General features: G+C 34.7%; 2 protein-coding genes across 4 annotated transcripts; both read left to right on the forward strand.

The window, feature by feature from the left end:
• Window positions 1–2,379: 2,379 nt before the first annotated feature.
• On the forward strand, window positions 2,380–15,917 carry LOC120635801 (zinc finger protein Xfin-like). Of its 2 annotated transcripts, XM_039906961.1 has the most exons (5): window positions 2,380–2,560; window positions 4,169–4,909; window positions 5,957–6,008; window positions 6,651–7,011; window positions 15,580–15,917. In XM_039906961.1, the coding sequence occupies exons 1-5, from the start codon at window positions 2,450–2,452 to the stop codon at window positions 15,587–15,589; spliced, it is 1,275 nt and encodes a 424-aa protein (XP_039762895.1). In that variant the 5' UTR covers window positions 2,380–2,449; the 3' UTR covers window positions 15,590–15,917. The 2 variants fall into 2 exon arrangements, with proteins under 2 accessions (XP_039762895.1, XP_039762894.1); XM_039906960.1 differs by lacking the exon at window positions 15,580–15,917 and having other exon boundaries at window positions 6,651–7,866.
• Window positions 12,151–15,580, forward strand: LOC120635802. Of its 2 annotated transcripts, none has more exons than XM_039906963.1 (3): window positions 12,151–12,650; window positions 14,636–14,684; window positions 15,219–15,580. In XM_039906963.1, the coding sequence occupies exons 1-3, from the start codon at window positions 12,303–12,305 to the stop codon at window positions 15,416–15,418; spliced, it is 597 nt and encodes a 198-aa protein (XP_039762897.1). In that variant the 5' UTR covers window positions 12,151–12,302; the 3' UTR covers window positions 15,419–15,580. The 2 variants fall into 2 exon arrangements, with proteins under 2 accessions (XP_039762897.1, XP_039762896.1); XM_039906962.1 differs by having other exon boundaries at window positions 12,156–12,650; window positions 14,633–14,684.
• Window positions 15,918–17,697: the final 1,780 nt, after the last annotated feature.

The raw sequence follows: 17,697 nt of genomic DNA on the forward strand, positions 1-17,697 counted from the left end.
GGGCTGATTAAAAAAATACCTGCCAGTTATGTCATATATGGTGGTTTGGTTCTTTCTGCTAGATTTCATCCAACTTAATTTTTCAATCAGTTGAAAGTTTATAAAAAAATGTACCACATTCCAAGAAAATAAAGAAATTATAAGTTATGTTGTTCATTGAATTATGATTATAAACCCACAGAATTCGATGGTTCGTAAAGGGTAAACATGTGCGAGCCCGTAGCAAATTCTTGATCTGCTCTGGGTGTGCATGTATGTGTGTGTGTGTGTCTGTGTTTCCTGAAAATTTTAACCAATTCAAACCTGAATATTTTGAGAAAACTCAAAAATAAAAAATTGAAAAACGGTTTTTTTGGAATCACTTTCTAACGGCTTTATCGATCAACTCTAAAAACTAATCCGCTCTTAACCTTGAAAAACCACGTCAAAATCAAAATCGGTTGATTCCTTCGTGAACCAAGAAAAGTGTGTTTTCGGATTTACTACGAAATTGAGGCTTAAAAAATCGTGTCGAACGCCGAAAATCGGTTGATTAATTCAAAGTTATTGCGATTTGAAAACTCAACAAATAGTGTTTTATTTAATCTCTATCAGACTTTTCAGCTCGAAGAACTTAAAAGCATAAAGCAGCTATATCTCTGGGCTCTTGTTTGATTGTCTTGGACATTTTACGTTCAAACGTGAAACGTCAACTAAGACGTTTTTGTGGCATCAAAAATTTCAAAATACCCCATCTTGATAAGTTTCACTCAAAATATTACGCTCAGGTAGAGATGAGTGGGTTTAAATATGCGGGGCCCCCTTTTGCGCGGGACCCGTAGCAATTTCTACTTTTGCCACGTGGTTAACCCGGCACTGGTGGTAAATCCGAAACTAACTACTAAAACACCAATGAAATAATCCTATGGCTGTGCGTTTGGATATAAATAGAGACTTCTACCACTTAACTCCTCTCGCAAGGAAACCCTCATGCCTAAACCATAACCTTCTCAAATAAGTGTGAATGGACTAAGGCCTAAAGCCTCATTCTGAGAGACCCGTGCCCTGAAGTCGGTAATAGATTTATAATGATGAAGACATAGACAAAAGTGCGTCTTATTAGCGCTCGGTTTTCGGTAAAGTTATTTAATGAAGTATGCAACTGACACATGTTAAATTGAAACAGCTGATCGAAGTCATCCAGACCCTTTCGACATGTGTTTTTAGAGCATAATGCTATGAATCCTGAAGAACGCACACAGATCCAACGCATCTTTACTGAGATAGCTTATAGTAATAAGAAGGCGATCGACTACCGTTTTCAAAGAATTTTTAAACACTTCGGTGACATTGCCAGAAGACGATTCTTGAGAAGATAGTGATCAATGGCAAAGTGGAATGAAAGGTAAGGAATCTGGACGACGTAACCTGATGGGCTGGTCGAATAAAGTCTGCAATACTCACGACCCCAAACTGCACGAAGGTACTGGTAACGCTCACCCATATGGTTAAAAAATTATCTTTCTCAAAAGAGCTAGATTTTCTGTGACTCTTAAATTTTTATAGGATTTTCATATCTTAAAGGCCTAGAACCCACAACCAGAGCTGTGAAGCAAGTTATTAAAAAATCTGTTTTCGTTTGACGTTTGTGAACTTTTTTGGCTGTACGGTGATATACCTTCGTCTTTTCCCACGGAAAACTAAAAATTGAAAGAAAATTGTGAAATTTGTTCACGTAAAACTATGCGTACAATAAATATTGTTATTTACAACTGATTTAAATACTTTATTATTAAATAAAAGTGATTTAAAAGAGGTTTTCAGTGTTCCCGTCTTTCGTCAAACTAAAAACCACTGCGCAAACTTTTTTGTAATATCTACGTGAAATAAAATAAGTGCATTTAAAAGACTGATTTTCTTTGCTTTTAATAACAAAACTAAGAATATGGATATGAATGTATGACAAGGTTAGTAATAATCAGTTCTTGCCCTAACATTAGTGAAGCCAGGAGTATTCTAGCTTTCTACTACTACGTACTTTAGCTCGAAATCGGATGCATAATGCCAGTATAAATAGTTGTATGGGACCTATTTACTTTAAGGTTTCCGTTAGGAATACTAGATGTAACCAAGCTTTTGTAGACCTTCAAGGCTAATTGCGGAGTCCTGTAGTACAACAAACCCTTCCATTTCACCCCATACGCCGGTGAAATATATATTATGAATAATGAACGTAATGTCGTAAGATTGGAATCCTGGACTACCTAACCAACCCCCCCCCCCCCCCCCCCCCCAAACAGCAGGTTTGTAAACGATTAGATCAAACAAAAGAAATATAACTAGAATTGAAATAGGCACATTGATGTTTGATAAAATATGGTCATATGTTTTCACAGCAAAACCTTACAAAGAAAGAGAGTTAGTGCCTATTAAGTTCTCAAAGAATCATTAATGCAAAAATTGGATAACAATGGAAATACAAGATGCTGTATTGGGAGATTTTCAAAATCTCAAGAAGAGTAACTACGAAACTAGGATACATTGTTCAAATACGGATGATTATATCCAAAAAGATAATACTGTAAGTACATTTAAAATATAATTTTGTAGCTAAACTATGTCATATGTTTTAAATATGTAAAAGTAGGACTTACAGCTTTACGCCAATTTCTAAAACATCACACTTCATTTCCAAGCTTCTGTACTAAAACATGCCCACCACTAACTAGACCAATGAGGCATTTCCTGACCTGCGGGCATTGTCTCTTTCTTGTCATGTTGGATATGGATATTGGATATGCTGTCTTATTGGACTATGAGAGTAAGAAAACAGGAGTGCAGCTGTGTTCATTCCCGCACACTGGCACACTTCAATATCTCCTACATAATTGGAAAATCTCTGGAGAATCATACTGAACTTCTTCATCATATCAACCCATTACCGGTCCACGGACATGACTTCCTCCCACACTGAGGAGGGGTTAATGCAGTAGTCCACCATGCTGGCCCAATATAAACGTTATGGAGAACTCAGCATGCAGGTTTGCTCTGGAATGGTTTCCTTCACAGTTACATAGTTTTACATCATACTGATAGAAAGCTTTAATTACTTACTTATTATGTAATTATTTATATTTATTATGTAAATATACACTTAAATATTTTGTGTATGAACATATTGCAACTTGATGGTTTATTTACTTTTTGGAACACACCTAAGCAACTATCTTTAGATGGCCGATTGGCGCAGTTTGCAGCGACCCTGCTTTCTGAGCCCAAGACCGTGGGTTCGATTCCCACTACTGGAAAATGTTTATGTGCTGAGCGTAAATATTTTTCAGTGTCTGGGTGTTTATATGCATATTCTAAGTATTTATGTATATTACTCATAAAAATATTCATCAGTCATCTTAGTTCCCATAACACAAGCTAAGCTTACTTTGGGGCTCTATGGGGTAGTATATTAATTTAAAAAAAAAAAAAAATTGTGTTGGTATGATCTTAAAATCTTATGCATAAATCAAATAGGTTTATAACCTATTTATTATGTGATTTACGTTTATGACATAAAAGCTGTTTATAACACCTAAAAACTGATGTGACTTGTGCTGTATTGTTTAACTTAATTCAGTCTAAATTAATAATAATTTTAATTTAAATAAGTGTATAAATGAAATAAATATTACTGCAGCATTGCTATGTCCTTTTATACCAACCAAAGGGGTTGCAATGAAGATACTGCTATGTTACTATGTAGTAATAACCCAACGAAATTTTTACCCCCATCTAATCTTACTATTGTATTTATATTCCCTTCCTGCAACACTGTTGCGCGAAGCATGGCACCTATACCGCGTTCATTGTCGTCATTCAATGCGCTCTTACACAGCAATACTCAATGGGATGTAGTCCATGATGGGTAGACAGCATTGTTCCGTGAATTGTTGAGATACTCTGAAAATATTGAATGACCTTTACTTCAAAATTTGCAGAGAATCACTACAGTACACTATATTAATATCATATCTTTTCTAATGTTTAATGTCAACTTACATTCATTTGTCTTATAGTTATCCATTAATTATGTAGTAAGTGGCCCAGCCGTACTAACAAGATGTAAAATAAATATTTTTGGTTGTAATAAAAGTGTAATATGTTCATTATATTTTTTTTATTGTTTATTTTTCAGTCAACACAATCTAACAATCATAATGACCAAAACCTATTAAAGTTAGTCAGTGTAACATCGATACCCAGTCACTGCGATTTATGGCAAAAACAAAAACAGGATAATAATTTGCAAGGACCCGAGAATGTAATAGATTTACATAAATATCCTAAGCAAGAAAGTGATTTAAAAGTAGAAATTGAATGCCATATCCATGATCAAAATGATGAACACAAAAATTTCCAACAATACACTCAACTTAATCAAACTTCATCAGACCCAATAACGCAACAGTGTATTGAAGTGAAAAATGAAATTAAAGAAGAACTGAATCCACCATGTGCCCTTAAAGTTAAAGACGAAGTTACCAGTGACCATGAAAATGATATCTGCAATGTTAAAAATAACACTGAAGACAATTTGTCTTGTCAAAATGTCTTCGATTTTAACATAACAATTAAAGATGAGTTTACAAAAAATATTGTTCAAATTGAGCAATTTATTTCAGCTGATAAAATGGCAGTTAACAAGAAAGATCTGGGGAACAACTCACAGATTGATAATGCTGTGAAAGGTACAGAAAATGTTGATGGAACTGGACACAGAAAAGTTTATAGCAATCAAAAGAAAAAGAAAACATTGAGTCCAATAACGAATACTGCGGTATCAAAAGATAAACTTACAGTTTTCAAGTGTGCTGTATGCGCAAAAGTATTCTTGGGCAATGATGCCTACAAGGAACATATGAAGAAACATTCAATAGTAAGTTGCATACAAAATCTGTAGTCTTAGTACAAGATTAGCTTGCTTGCAATCGAGGAGTTGTTTTCACATATAAAACTCTATGTCATCAAATCAAAATGGGCCTTATGTCATTCAGTTAGAGTCGCAAATACTGTACTTCTATATTTTGTTTTATTAACATAATATCAGAGCAGTTTAAATTAAAAAAAAAAATAGTTTTCTCTTTTATTATTTTCTTCTTCTTCTTCTTCTTCTTTATTATTTAACATATATATCTTTTTTTTTTTTTAATTTTTTTTTACCCTACAAGATTGCCCTTGACTGCAATCTCACCTGGTAGTAAGTGATGATGCCGTCTAAGATAGTAGCGGGCTTACCTGTAACGGAGTATGGTAGTCATACCCCTAATATGTAACATTATAAATTAGAAAGTTTGTAGTCAAACGGATTTAAATGAAATTTTGTACACAGATAGTTTTTATCCTAGATTAACACATAGAATTTTTTAGACACAAACTGTTTATCTGGGATAATATGTTCCCAGGGGAACGGGAATTACGCGGTAAAACGTGGGGCACAGCTAGTTGAACATAAATTTTAACACAATGGTGAAAATGAACAAAGATGATGTTGAACAAAGTGATATTCTTATTGGTGAAAACGTACATAACTCAGAAAAGTTAGAGGTTGGGATTCGAACTCGGCCCCCCGAAAGTGAAGTTGAAGTCCTACCCACTGGGCTAAGCTGTCACCGCTTCACTTCAATTGGGGCACACGAAGTCATCATCCAGTTACAATTTTTTTTTTTTTAATTCTTGAAAGTTATAAAAAAGTTTATTATTTATGTATATTATATATATTTTTATACATAGAATTGCGATTTCCCGTCTCTCATTGCCTTAGTCCAATAGTTAAGGTAGCCTGGATGAGATCACTGTTAGTGATAAGGCCGCCTTTTGCATATAATTTATGTTAATGTAAGTGTTCCTGTGTGTGTTTCCTTTATTATGCAATAAAGTTGTTTAAATAAATAAATAAAATAAATAAAGTTTATTTGTTTTTCAGCAGGACCATCCTAGCAGTACAGGTCCATCAGGTGTTTTAGTTCTAAAAGTTGGTTGGTAACATTTAATAGTAAACATTATTACTGTAAAATTATTTATTGCAACTATCTTTTTTTGGGTTTTTAAAACATATTATTACTTTAAAATTATATTCTATGGCTTGTTTGGTTTGTGAAATTAACACACGCTGCAGGTTAGAATTTTAATGAAAGAATATTTGACGGCCGAGTGGCGCAGTGGGCAGCGACCCTGCTTACTGGGTCGAAGGTCGTGGATTCGATTCCCACAACTGGAAAATGTTTGTGTGATTAACATCAATATTTTTCAGTGTCTGGGTGTTTATCTGTATATTATAAGTATTTATGTGTTTTTATTTAAAAAAAAAAATTTATCAGCTATCTTAGTACCCATAACACAAGCTATGCTTACGAGTGGCGCAGTGGGCAGCGACCCTGCTTTCTGAGTCGAACGTCTTGGATTCGATTCCCACAACCGGAAAATGTTTGTGTGATTAACATGAACATTTTTCAGTGTCTGGGTGTTAATCTGTATATTATAAGTATTTATGTGTATTTTATTAAAAAAAAAATACATCAGCTATCTTAGTACCCACAACACAAGCTACTCTTACTTTGAGGCTAGATGGCGATGTGTGTATTGTCGTAGTATATTTATTTTATTTTATTTCGTTTCAGGTGATCCCCTGTTAAATAAATGCACAATAGTCAAAGTGAAACAAGTTAAGTCAAAATTGAAAACAAAAGAAGAATTTTACGAGGAGATTTTGACAAGTTATTATGACAGAATCAAAGTGTGGAGCCAGAATGGAAACAATTGTGATGGTGCAAAGAACAAAAGTGATAGTGCTCAAAATACTGTTCAAACTGACTGTAAAACTGTTAACGTAGAAAATGTGAACGTTGAAAATGTTAATGTGGAACCACCCACAGTGGTTAAACTAATAAAGAAAAAGAGGAGAATGAGACGTTCTCTAACCATGAGTGTCACATCTAAGAAGTGCGATGACAATTGTACAAATGATGAATCGTGTAAACAGTCACAATGCAAGAAAGTACAAAAACCCAACGCAAAACATAATATCAACTCATACTTTTCTTGTAACCAGTGCGATTACAAATGCAAATATAAGAAGGTACTAAGGAAGCATAAGTTAAAACACGTCCGAGTCAAAACCTACAGATGCCAATGGTGCGAGTACAAGTGCCTCAAGAAAACCCATTTGGATCAACATTTAAGTATCCACACGCAGACAAAGCCATACTCATGTAACTACTGTGAGTATGACTGCATTCAACGGAGTGATTTAGATTCACATATACGCACTCATATACGTGTAAAACCTTTCTCGTGTAACCTATGCGATTTTATTTGCACCCAGAGGGGTAATTTAGACGAACATATGAGACTACATACAGATATAAAACCGTATTCTTGTATTCTTTGTGACTATGTATGCGTTCAGAGGGCTCACTTAAATGACCATATAACGAAAATTCATACAAATCTTTAATAATAATAATATTTATTAAATTGTGGGTACATAACAAGAACACATTTCATTAAACAGACCGTTCACAATCGACTGTCACAGACAGTGTGCAAATGTTTATAAAAATAAAAAAATAAAATATTAACAGCTTAATTGCTTATTTCTGTCGCCAAGCAACGTTGCTGTGTTCTGGGCTGGATTTGGTAATTACAGGCATAAAATTCAAAATTCATTTATTTCATGAAGGCCCAGTTTACAGGCATTTTTGAAAAACCAAGTCAGTCTGTTTGTAGTTGAGCCGTCACAAGACTTCTGGCAGATGTGATATACATATACAATAAGAGATACAAGGGTTACCTTTTTAATTCAATGATATACAATTAACATAAAGTCTAAATAAATTGGTGTACTTACTGTAGCTTCACAATATATTTGCAATAATATAGTATTTGTAAGACAACATATTAGTCTTTATAAACAAAAAGTGGATATAAACAGTCGACTTACAAGAAATGGTCATTAATTAGTGACATCTGCATATCGTCTGCAAAAGGTACAGAAGTCATTTGTGGGATTGAGTATACGCTTTTATAATATGATTCCTAAGGTAATTTTGGACCTACCAATGCATAAGTTAAAAGAATGTGTTAAAACACATTCATTACAGCGAGGTTACTATACAATTGATGAATTTCTTAATGACAAGGTTTCTTGGAAGCATCCGGCTCCGCTTTCATCTCTCACAAGATAGAAAAATGAATGTTAAAATGTAAAATGTAATTTTTGATGTTGGAAAAGAGCAACTGCTGAGTTTCTTGCCGGCTTCTTCTCGGTAGAATCTGCCTTCCGAACCGGTGGTAGAGTCACTACACACAGACAGACTTGACGTTTCAAAAGTGCCTACTTGAAATAAATGAATTTTGAATTTTAATTTGAATTTGAATTTGCTATAATCCACGATCCGTGCATTTTTTTTTTAAATATTATTTGCGGGCTTATATATATATATATAAGTGATCACCGCCGCCCATAAACATCTGCAGCACCAGAGGAGCCACCGATGCGTTGCCGGCTTTTGAGGAATTTTTTTATCTGCCCCTTGAATAACCCTAGATTGTAATTTTGAGGAAACACATCACATGGGAGATTGTTCCATAATTTGCAAGTGCGCGGTAGAAATGATCTGGTATTTCGAACAGTGGTAGAATACCAGGCATCCAGATGATGAGGGTGGAATTTATTTCTACGGCGTGAGGTGCGGTCAGAGAACAGGGAAGGAGGGTAATTGTAATTTCTTCAATCTCCACACCGAACAGATCCTCCAAATGCTTTCAAGAGAGAGTCAACAGCACCTGATGATGCTACGGTGTTGATGTGAAACACAAGTTGAGATGTCACGTCAGAAATATGCTCAAGAATGTATATTTTTTGCACTGTGAAGAACTACCCTTATTATTATTAGCTGACTGTGAAATTGAACATTCAATTCATTAAAAGTAAATTTTTCTCGATTGTCTCATAATGTAAACCAACTTTAGTTTCTTTTAAAATTAATGTGCAAAATAATAAAAGCACACTGGACAAAATCTCTTTTATTTTTTTTTAATTTACTAATTTAACTTCACTTGTTTTTCTTAATAATTTAAAACCATACTTCTCTGAAAATTAATGAAAGATTTTTTAGATTTAAGACAACAAAGAAATAATTGAGTGCATGCCGAAAAGGCACTATTTAAACGTTAAGTAGTGCCTTATACGGAACATGGGTATGTTCCGTTTAGGCTCACACTTTCTCTAATATATAAAGATTTGAATTTTTGGTTATTGTTATTATTATTATTGTTTTTTTTAATTCTTAATGTTATACCGGATGTTTGGTGCATCGTGTGCCAAATCGAATCTGATGATTGGAGGGGTCTTTGGCTATCTCTTCAGCCCTCGTAAAAAAATCTTGCTTAAACGGTTTTTTTTATACTGATTTTAAATTGTTTTTTTAAAAATTGTAAAAATTCTACATTTAAATTTTAATAAAAAATAAAGTTGTTAAGTATTAATTAATTTTCTTTTTAATCTTTAATTTGTAACGTTTTACGCTTCTTTTGAAACTAGAATTACACGCCAGCAACATCTAGTTTTTGTTTTACAGCCCCGCAAAGTTTTTTTTACGTAAAAAAATAAGCTTGAACGTCAACTTTCGGTTTTAATAAAAAAAAAACTAAAAGTGATCATGTTCTTCCAATTTTTTTAAAACATCTCTGGACTGTCCCCTTTCTAATGGTGTGCAATATGCCATGAAAAGTAATTAGTAACATCACTAATTTTCAAATTTTCTAAACTTAGTCACAATTTTCTAATATTCAACAGATGAAAGAAAAACAAGTTTTTGCGTAAATAAAACTCACAAGCAGGTAAAATTTTTAAATTTCGTAGGTTTTACTTGAAATAAAAATAATACATTGCATTTGAAACATTTATTTCATAATTTTTACAAATTCTGCTCAAATTGTTCACCCCTGTTTCGAATGCAGGCCCGACATCTTTGACGTATTGTTACAGTTGTAGTCCGAAGCCGTATTTCGTTCTTAATTGTACCGAAGGCCGCTTCTATGCGTTGTATTAGTACCTCCCTCGTTGGGACTTCTGTGGCGTATACTAGCTCTTTGGCACGTCCCCAGACATAAAAATCTAACGGAGTTAAGTCTGGGGAACGTGGAGGCCATGCAATAGGCCCATCGCGCCCAATCCACGAATTGGGGAACACATTATCGAGGTATTCCCTCACAGTTAAACGCCAATGCGCGGGACAGCCGTCATTTTGAAATACTATGGGCACATCTTCATTAAACACGGGCACCTCGGCCAATAATTCCGGCAGATCATTTTGCAGGAACTCTAAATAATTATCGCCATTTAAGTTATCAGGCAGGTAGTGCGGTCCAATTACCTGATTCCCAATCACTCCTGCCCAAACGTTCACACTAAACCGTCTTTGAAAAGATTGCTGTCTTTTGGCATGTGGGTTTTGCCGTTTCGGTGCCCAATGGTGTAAATTGTGCAAGTTAAGAATCCCTTCTCTGGTAAATTTGGATTCGTCAGTCCACAGTATTCTTTTTAAAAAATCAGGATTATCCACATCTGTGTGTAACAAAAACCGACAAAAGTGCATTCGTCTGTCAAAGTCGCCACCCTCAAGACCTGCAACAACCAAAAATCTTTTTAATTCCCCTTGAGCAGTAATTAATTGCACTAGAAGATTATGGATACCTGCTAAACAAAGGCAACGTCAAACAAAGGTTTTAAATTACGTACCTTGAACCGGAGTCTCGTGGAATGGATATTTTTCGTTTTGTCGAAGGACTTTCCACACTTTCCATATTGAAATATCAAGTTGTGCCGCCACATATCTAATGCTTCTTGTGTCGTCTTCCTCAAAAAGTGCCAGTATTCTCTCGTCCACTTCAACATTATGTCGCACAACATGTCCCCTTGGTTCATGAAAATTGACACTCCCAGTCTCGCGTAAACGTCGGTATGTGTCTTGGAAGACTCTGCGGCCAGGTAATCGTCGACCAGGAAAGCGTTCCTGGTAAAGTCGTTGCGCTGCACGAGCGACACCACGGGCTGCACCATAAACCATTATGATGTCCGCATATTCCTCGTTAGAGTATGTCGTCATTGCAACAACAAAAAAGTCAACAAAGTTTAACAATAACACCAAAAGTAAATAAAACGTAACAAAAAACAACAAAACTTAACGAAAACTAAATAAAAGAATCGTGGAGTACAGTAAGCTAGCACACACGTTAGGCAGCAGAGGCAGTGATGTCTCGACTAAAAAATAAGATGGCCGCCGTGTCGACGCGACGCGGGGCCCGTTCGCGATTGGTTCAAACAGGTTTGCACTATGCAAGAAAGGAATAGAAGATAGATTTCGCTTCACTAGAGTGAAAAAACTATTTTTGCCTGTTTAAACGAACAACGGGCGTATAACTTTATGAAAGAGACAGAAAATGTCATCTGCCTTGTGAATTGTGAGTGTTATTTACGCAAACCCTTGTTTTTCTTTCACCTGTTGAATATTAGAAAATTGCGACCAAGTTTAGAAAATTTGAAAATTAGTGATGTTACTAATTACTTTTCATGGCATATTGCACACCATTAGAAAGGGGACAGTCCAGAGATGTTTTAAAAAAATTGGAAGAACATGATCACTTTTAGTTTTTTTTTTATTAAAACCGAAAGTTGACGTTCAAGCTTATTTTTTTACGTAAAAAAAACTTTGCGGGGCTGTAAAACAAAAACTAGATGTTGCTGGCGTGTAATTCTAGTTTCAAAAGAAGCGTAAAACGTTACAAATTAAAGATTAAAAAGAAAATTAATTAATACTTAACAACTTTATTTTTTATTAAAATTTAAATGTAGAATTTTTACAATTTTTAAAAAAACAATTTAAAATCAGTATAAAAAAAACCGTTTGAGCAAGATTTTTTTACGAGGGCTGAAGAGATAGCCAAAGACCCCTCCAATCATCAGATTCGATTTGGCACACGATGCACCAAACATCCTGTATAGCTTATTTATATGTTTTAATTTAATTTAATTTAATTTGTTGTTATTATTACTCGTTCATACATTCTTTTAATAGCCCCGGGGAGACGAATTGGGCAACTGTAATGTCTTCACGGGGTGCGTTGCTAAATAAATAAATAAATAAATAATCGAACTTCATCAGACCCAATAACGCAACAGTGTATTGAAGTGAAAAATGAAATTAACGAAGAACTGAATACACCATGTGCCCTTAAAGTTAAAGAGGAAGTTACCAGTGACCTTGAAAATGATATCTGCAATGTACAAAAACAACACTGAAGACAATTTGTCTTGTCAAAATGTCTTCGATGTTAATATAACGATTAAAGATGAGTTTACAAAAAATATTGTACAAATTGGGCAATTTATTTCAGCTGATAAAATGGGAGTTAACAAGAAAGATCTGGGGAATAACTCACAGATTGATAATGCTGGGAAAGGTGAAACAGAAAATGTTGATGGAACTGGACACAGAAAAGTATATAGCAATCAAAAGAAAAAGAAAGCAATGAGTTCAGTTTTCAAGTGTGGTATATGCTCAAAAGTATTCTTGGGCAATGATGCCTACAAGGAACATATGAAGAAACATTCAATAGTAAGTTGCATACAAATTCCGTAGTCTTAGTACAAGATTAGCTTGCATGCAATCGAGGAGTTGTTTTCACATATAAAACTCTATATCATCAAATTAAAATGGGCCTTATGTCATTCAGTTAGAGTCGCAAATACTGCTTATTTTTGTTTTTATTTCCCCTACAAGATTGCCCTTGACTGCAATCTCACCTGGTGGTAAGTGATGATGCAGTCTAAGTTGGTAGCGGGCTTACCTGTTAGAGAGTATGGTAGTCATACCCCTCATATATAACATTATAAATACATTGACATATTTAATATAAGTTTAGCTAAGTTCCTAAATTATAATCAGATAAATGAACTAATATTTTTGTAGTGTACATCTGTAACTGACTTAGTATACGTTTTTGCTAGCTGTTAGTATACTAAGGGTTTATTTATGAATATAAATAAATAAATAAATAAATAAGAAAGTTTATGACTTAAATGAAATTTTGTACACAGATAGTTTTTATCCTAGATTAACACATATAACTTTTTATTCACCAACTGCTTATCCCAGTGTTCCCAGAGGAACGGGAATTACGCGGTAAAACGTGGGCACAGCTAGTTGAACATAAATATTAACACAATATGCGGTGAAGGAAGATCAGGATACAAGTCACCACCCATCTTCTCCCTTTGGGTTTTGTTTATTGCGTACCATCTGCAGAATAAGCAGTGTTCTCCCTACTTCTGCTAACATCTACTTTGATGACCAAACCGTCTGCCTATATCATCAAAGTCAAAGTCAAAGTCAAAAATATCTTCATTAAAGTAGGCATAGGTGGCACTTTTGATGCGTACATAAGAATTACACGGTAGTGAGATGATGGCGATAACCACATTCGTAAACTTAAAACTAAAGCTACGAGGGTTCTAAACGCGTCCTGGTCTAAGAAGAAGCCCACAACAAACTCAGCCGGGTGTTTTTTTTGTTATCACCATCTCACAATGTCATTTAAAATTATTAGAAAAGCTACCTGGTTAGAGCAATAATTTACACCCAAGCTTTTTTATCGATTACGTAGTCCTTTATACTATAATAGGACTTTTCTATAAGCTTACGTTTAATACAAACTTTGAACTTTTTAAGAGACATCTCCAAGATGTCAATTGGTAGCTTACTGTGGAATTGCAATGCAAATGCAATTTCCTTTAAACGAATTATGAATTTTATGTAACCTAGTATATTGCACTGTAAGTTTATTCATACTTCTAATGTTTAAATTATTGCAGTCACATTTTTTCTTAAATTCAGAAATGTTTTTATGAACGTACATTAAATTTTCAAATATGTACTGACTATACACTGTCATTATTTTAAATTCACAATTACTGTCCCACTTCAGGGCACGGGTCTCACCACGCTGGCCCAGTGCGGATTGGTGGACTCACCGACCTTTGTTTTTTAAATTAAATAAATATACTACGGCAATACACACATCGCCATCTAGCCGCAAAGTAAGCGTAGCTTGTGTTTTGGGTACCTAGATGACTGATGGATATTTTTATGAATAATGAACATAAATACTATTATTATATCACCCATACAATGAAAAACATTCGTGCTCATCACACAAACATTTTCCAGTCGTGGGAATCGAACCCACGGCCTTGGAATCAGGAAGCAGGGTCGCTGCCCACTGCGCCAATCGGCCGTCTTAAGAGAACATTACATAACTCAGGTATGCAGGTTTCCTCGCGATGTTTTCCTTTGAACAAAGTGATATTCTAATTGGTTAAAACGCACATAACTTGTAAAAGTTAGAGGTGCGTAATATAGGTGCTGGGATTCGAACTCGGCCCCCCGAAAGTGTAGTTGAAGTCCTACCTACTGGGCTAAGCTGTCACCGCTTAGCCCAGTGGGTAGGACTTCAGTTGGGGCACACGAAGTCAACATCCAGCTACACTTGTTTTTTTTTTATTCTTGAAAAGTTATAAAAAAGTTTATTTGTTTTTCAGCAGGACCATCCTAGCAGTACAGGCCAATCAGGTGCTTTCGTTCTAAAAGTTGGTTGGTATTTTTTATTTTATTATTACTGTAAAATTATTTATTGCAACTAGCTTTATCCCATCGTTCCCTTTACAAAAATTGATACTTCCTTTCTCTTATCTTAACTTTAGTTGTAGATGTAAAATATTCAGTATCGCTGTGGAGTTCTGTCCTCTATCTCCAACCACATTTTGGGCAAAATTAAACACATATTATAACCTCTATAGTATAAAATAATTATTTAAATCGGTTATAATTTGTCGGAGTTATGGTGCAAAATCGTCAAACAAACTTGAGGGGATGAGCCCTCTCCCAAAGGAACCGGGCTTAATGTTAAGATAAAAAGTATCCTATATTAATTCTAACACTTCCAAGAATATGAGTACAAAGTTTCATGAGGATCGGTTAAGTAGTTTTTGCGTGAAAGCAAACAAAGTAACAAACAAACTCACATTGACATTTATATTATTAGTAGGGATAGGGATGGCGTGTTTATTTTGTAATATTAACACACGCTACATGTTAGAAGTTTTATGATCGAATATTTCGTTACAGGTGATGACCTGTCAAATAAACGCACAATAGTTAAAATGAAACGAGTTAAGTCAAAAGTGAAAACAAAAAAAGAAGACGAGGAGATTTTGGCAAATTATTTAGACAAAACCAAAGCACGGAGCCAGAGTGGAAACACTTGTGATGGTGCAAAGAACCAAAGTGTTAGTGCTCAAAATACTGTTAAAAATGACAGACTGTAAAACTGTGAACGTTGAAAATGTGAATGTTGAAAATGTGAATGTTGAAAATGTGAACGTTGATAATGTTAATGTGGAACTACCCACGGAGGTTAAACAAATAAAGAAAAAAGAAGGAGACGTCCGTTAACCATGAGTGTCACATCTAAAAAGTGCGATGATAAGTCGCAATGAAAGAAAGTACAAAAACCCAACGCAAAACATAATATAAACTCATACTTTTCCTGTAACCAGTGCGATTACAAATGCAAATATAAGAAGGTACTAAGGAAGCATAAGTTAAAACACGTCCGAGTCAAAACCTACAGATACCAATGGTGCCCCCAGAAAACCCATTTGGATCAACATTTAAGTATCCACACGCAGACAAAGCCTTACTCATGTAACTACTGTGAGTATGACTGCATTCAACGGAGTGATTTAGTTCAACATATACGCACTCATATACGTGTAAAACCTTTCTCGTGTAACCTATGCGATTTTATTTGCACCCAGAGGGGTTTGAATTTGAATTTAAGCAACGTTGCTGTGTTCTGGTCTGAAGGGTTTGGTTGTTGTTGTAATTACAGGCCTAAAATTCAAAATTAATTTATTTCAAGTAGGCCCAGTTTACATGCACTTTTGAAACGTCAAGTCAGTCTGCTTGTGGGGACTCAATCACCGGTTCGGAAGTCAGATTCCACCGAGTAGAGCCGGCAAGAAACTCAGTACATATGAGTCAACACATATGTTTGAGTTTGATGGACACATTGCAGGATGTGTACATCAGACTCGTTAAAGTTTTGCTTTGTTTATAGGCGATGGATGATTTTTCACTCAAAATCAGTTATTAATATTATTATTGCAACAAATACTGAGCCAGTTTTGCTTTAAATATATCATAATATATTAAACTGTCGATCACTATATCTATACTTTTTAAGATATTTTATATATCGAGGCAATATCAAAACTTGTTTAGATGTGTTATTTTATTCTTTATCAATTCCTGCTCTCCACCTTCATGATATAAACGAACGGCTACTGACGGACAAACGGCTAATAGGGTCTTGTTTTGTCCCTTTGGGTACGGAACCTTAAAAATAAAATCCAAACTTTTTTTCACCAATTTGGTAGCAGGAATTTGCTATCCATTTTTATATTTTCTATTTTAAAACATTTTTGATGTACGATGGAGATCAATTCAGAATCAGAAAAGAGTTTGACAAATTTTAAAAATATGTGAGCCATTACTCCTGGCTGATTTATATTTTTATATTTATATTTTCCGACTCGCATAACTTTAGCAGGTTCAGTGATATCTTTTGAGACCACTTTGATAATTTTTAATACTTGTTAATCCTTGAAGTCAGTCGATTGAGGCTCTGGTATTCCAACTAAGATTTGATAAGATTTGATATACATATGCAATAAGTGCGTACTTACGTACTTCAAACAGTACGTTGTGAAGCTCTAATGACGAGTGCCCAAGGAATTTAAATTTAAACTTTTAAAAACACTTATATGTATTTTAGTACTGTTATTAATATTAAGAAAAAAAAAATGGGGTCCTTAGTTCTATTGTATATGCCAAATGGGGACAAGATTTCAGCTGATGTTTGTATAAGGGCAGATATTCCAATGGTAATATTAATGGAGGTTAGTAACATAGAATATACATAGGTAATAGTGAAAGGGATGGCAATACATTTACCAAAAGTTTAGTTTAGTTTAGAGAAATTGACACCAATTTTTCTACAGTAAACTTATAATACTTTAAATTATACAGGAACAACATGGGTTCGTTACACGGAAGTCTACAGAAAGCAATCTCTGTGAATTCCTAGACTATGTCTACAGAGCCATGGATGCCGGGGTTCAGGTTGATGCTGTGTATACCGACTATTCTAAAGCATTTGATAAAATATCCCATGAAATTCTCATACTCAAGCTCGATAAAATTGTTATACATGGCGACCTGTTACGATGGCTTATACATCTTACCTTAGGCATCGTAGTCAGGATGTAGCAGTAAAAGGATACTGTTCCTCATTTCTGCCAGTCTCCTCTGGTGTCCCTCAAGGCTCACATCTTGGTCCGTTGCTATTCAACATCTTTATCAATGACGTTATTTCTTGTTTTAAAAATTCAAAGGTTTTGCTTTTTGCAGATGATATGAAAATTTATAGGTCTATCAATACACTTCGTGATTGTAAACTCCTACAAGAAGATCTTTTTAGATTAAATACGTATTGTAAAGTCAACCTTCTTGATATTAATGTCATCATATAATAAGCAATAGC

This window comes from Pararge aegeria, chromosome 27 (genome assembly GCF_905163445.1).
Source record: "Pararge aegeria chromosome 27, ilParAegt1.1, whole genome shotgun sequence".
NCBI lineage: Eukaryota > Metazoa > Arthropoda > Insecta > Lepidoptera > Nymphalidae > Pararge > Pararge aegeria.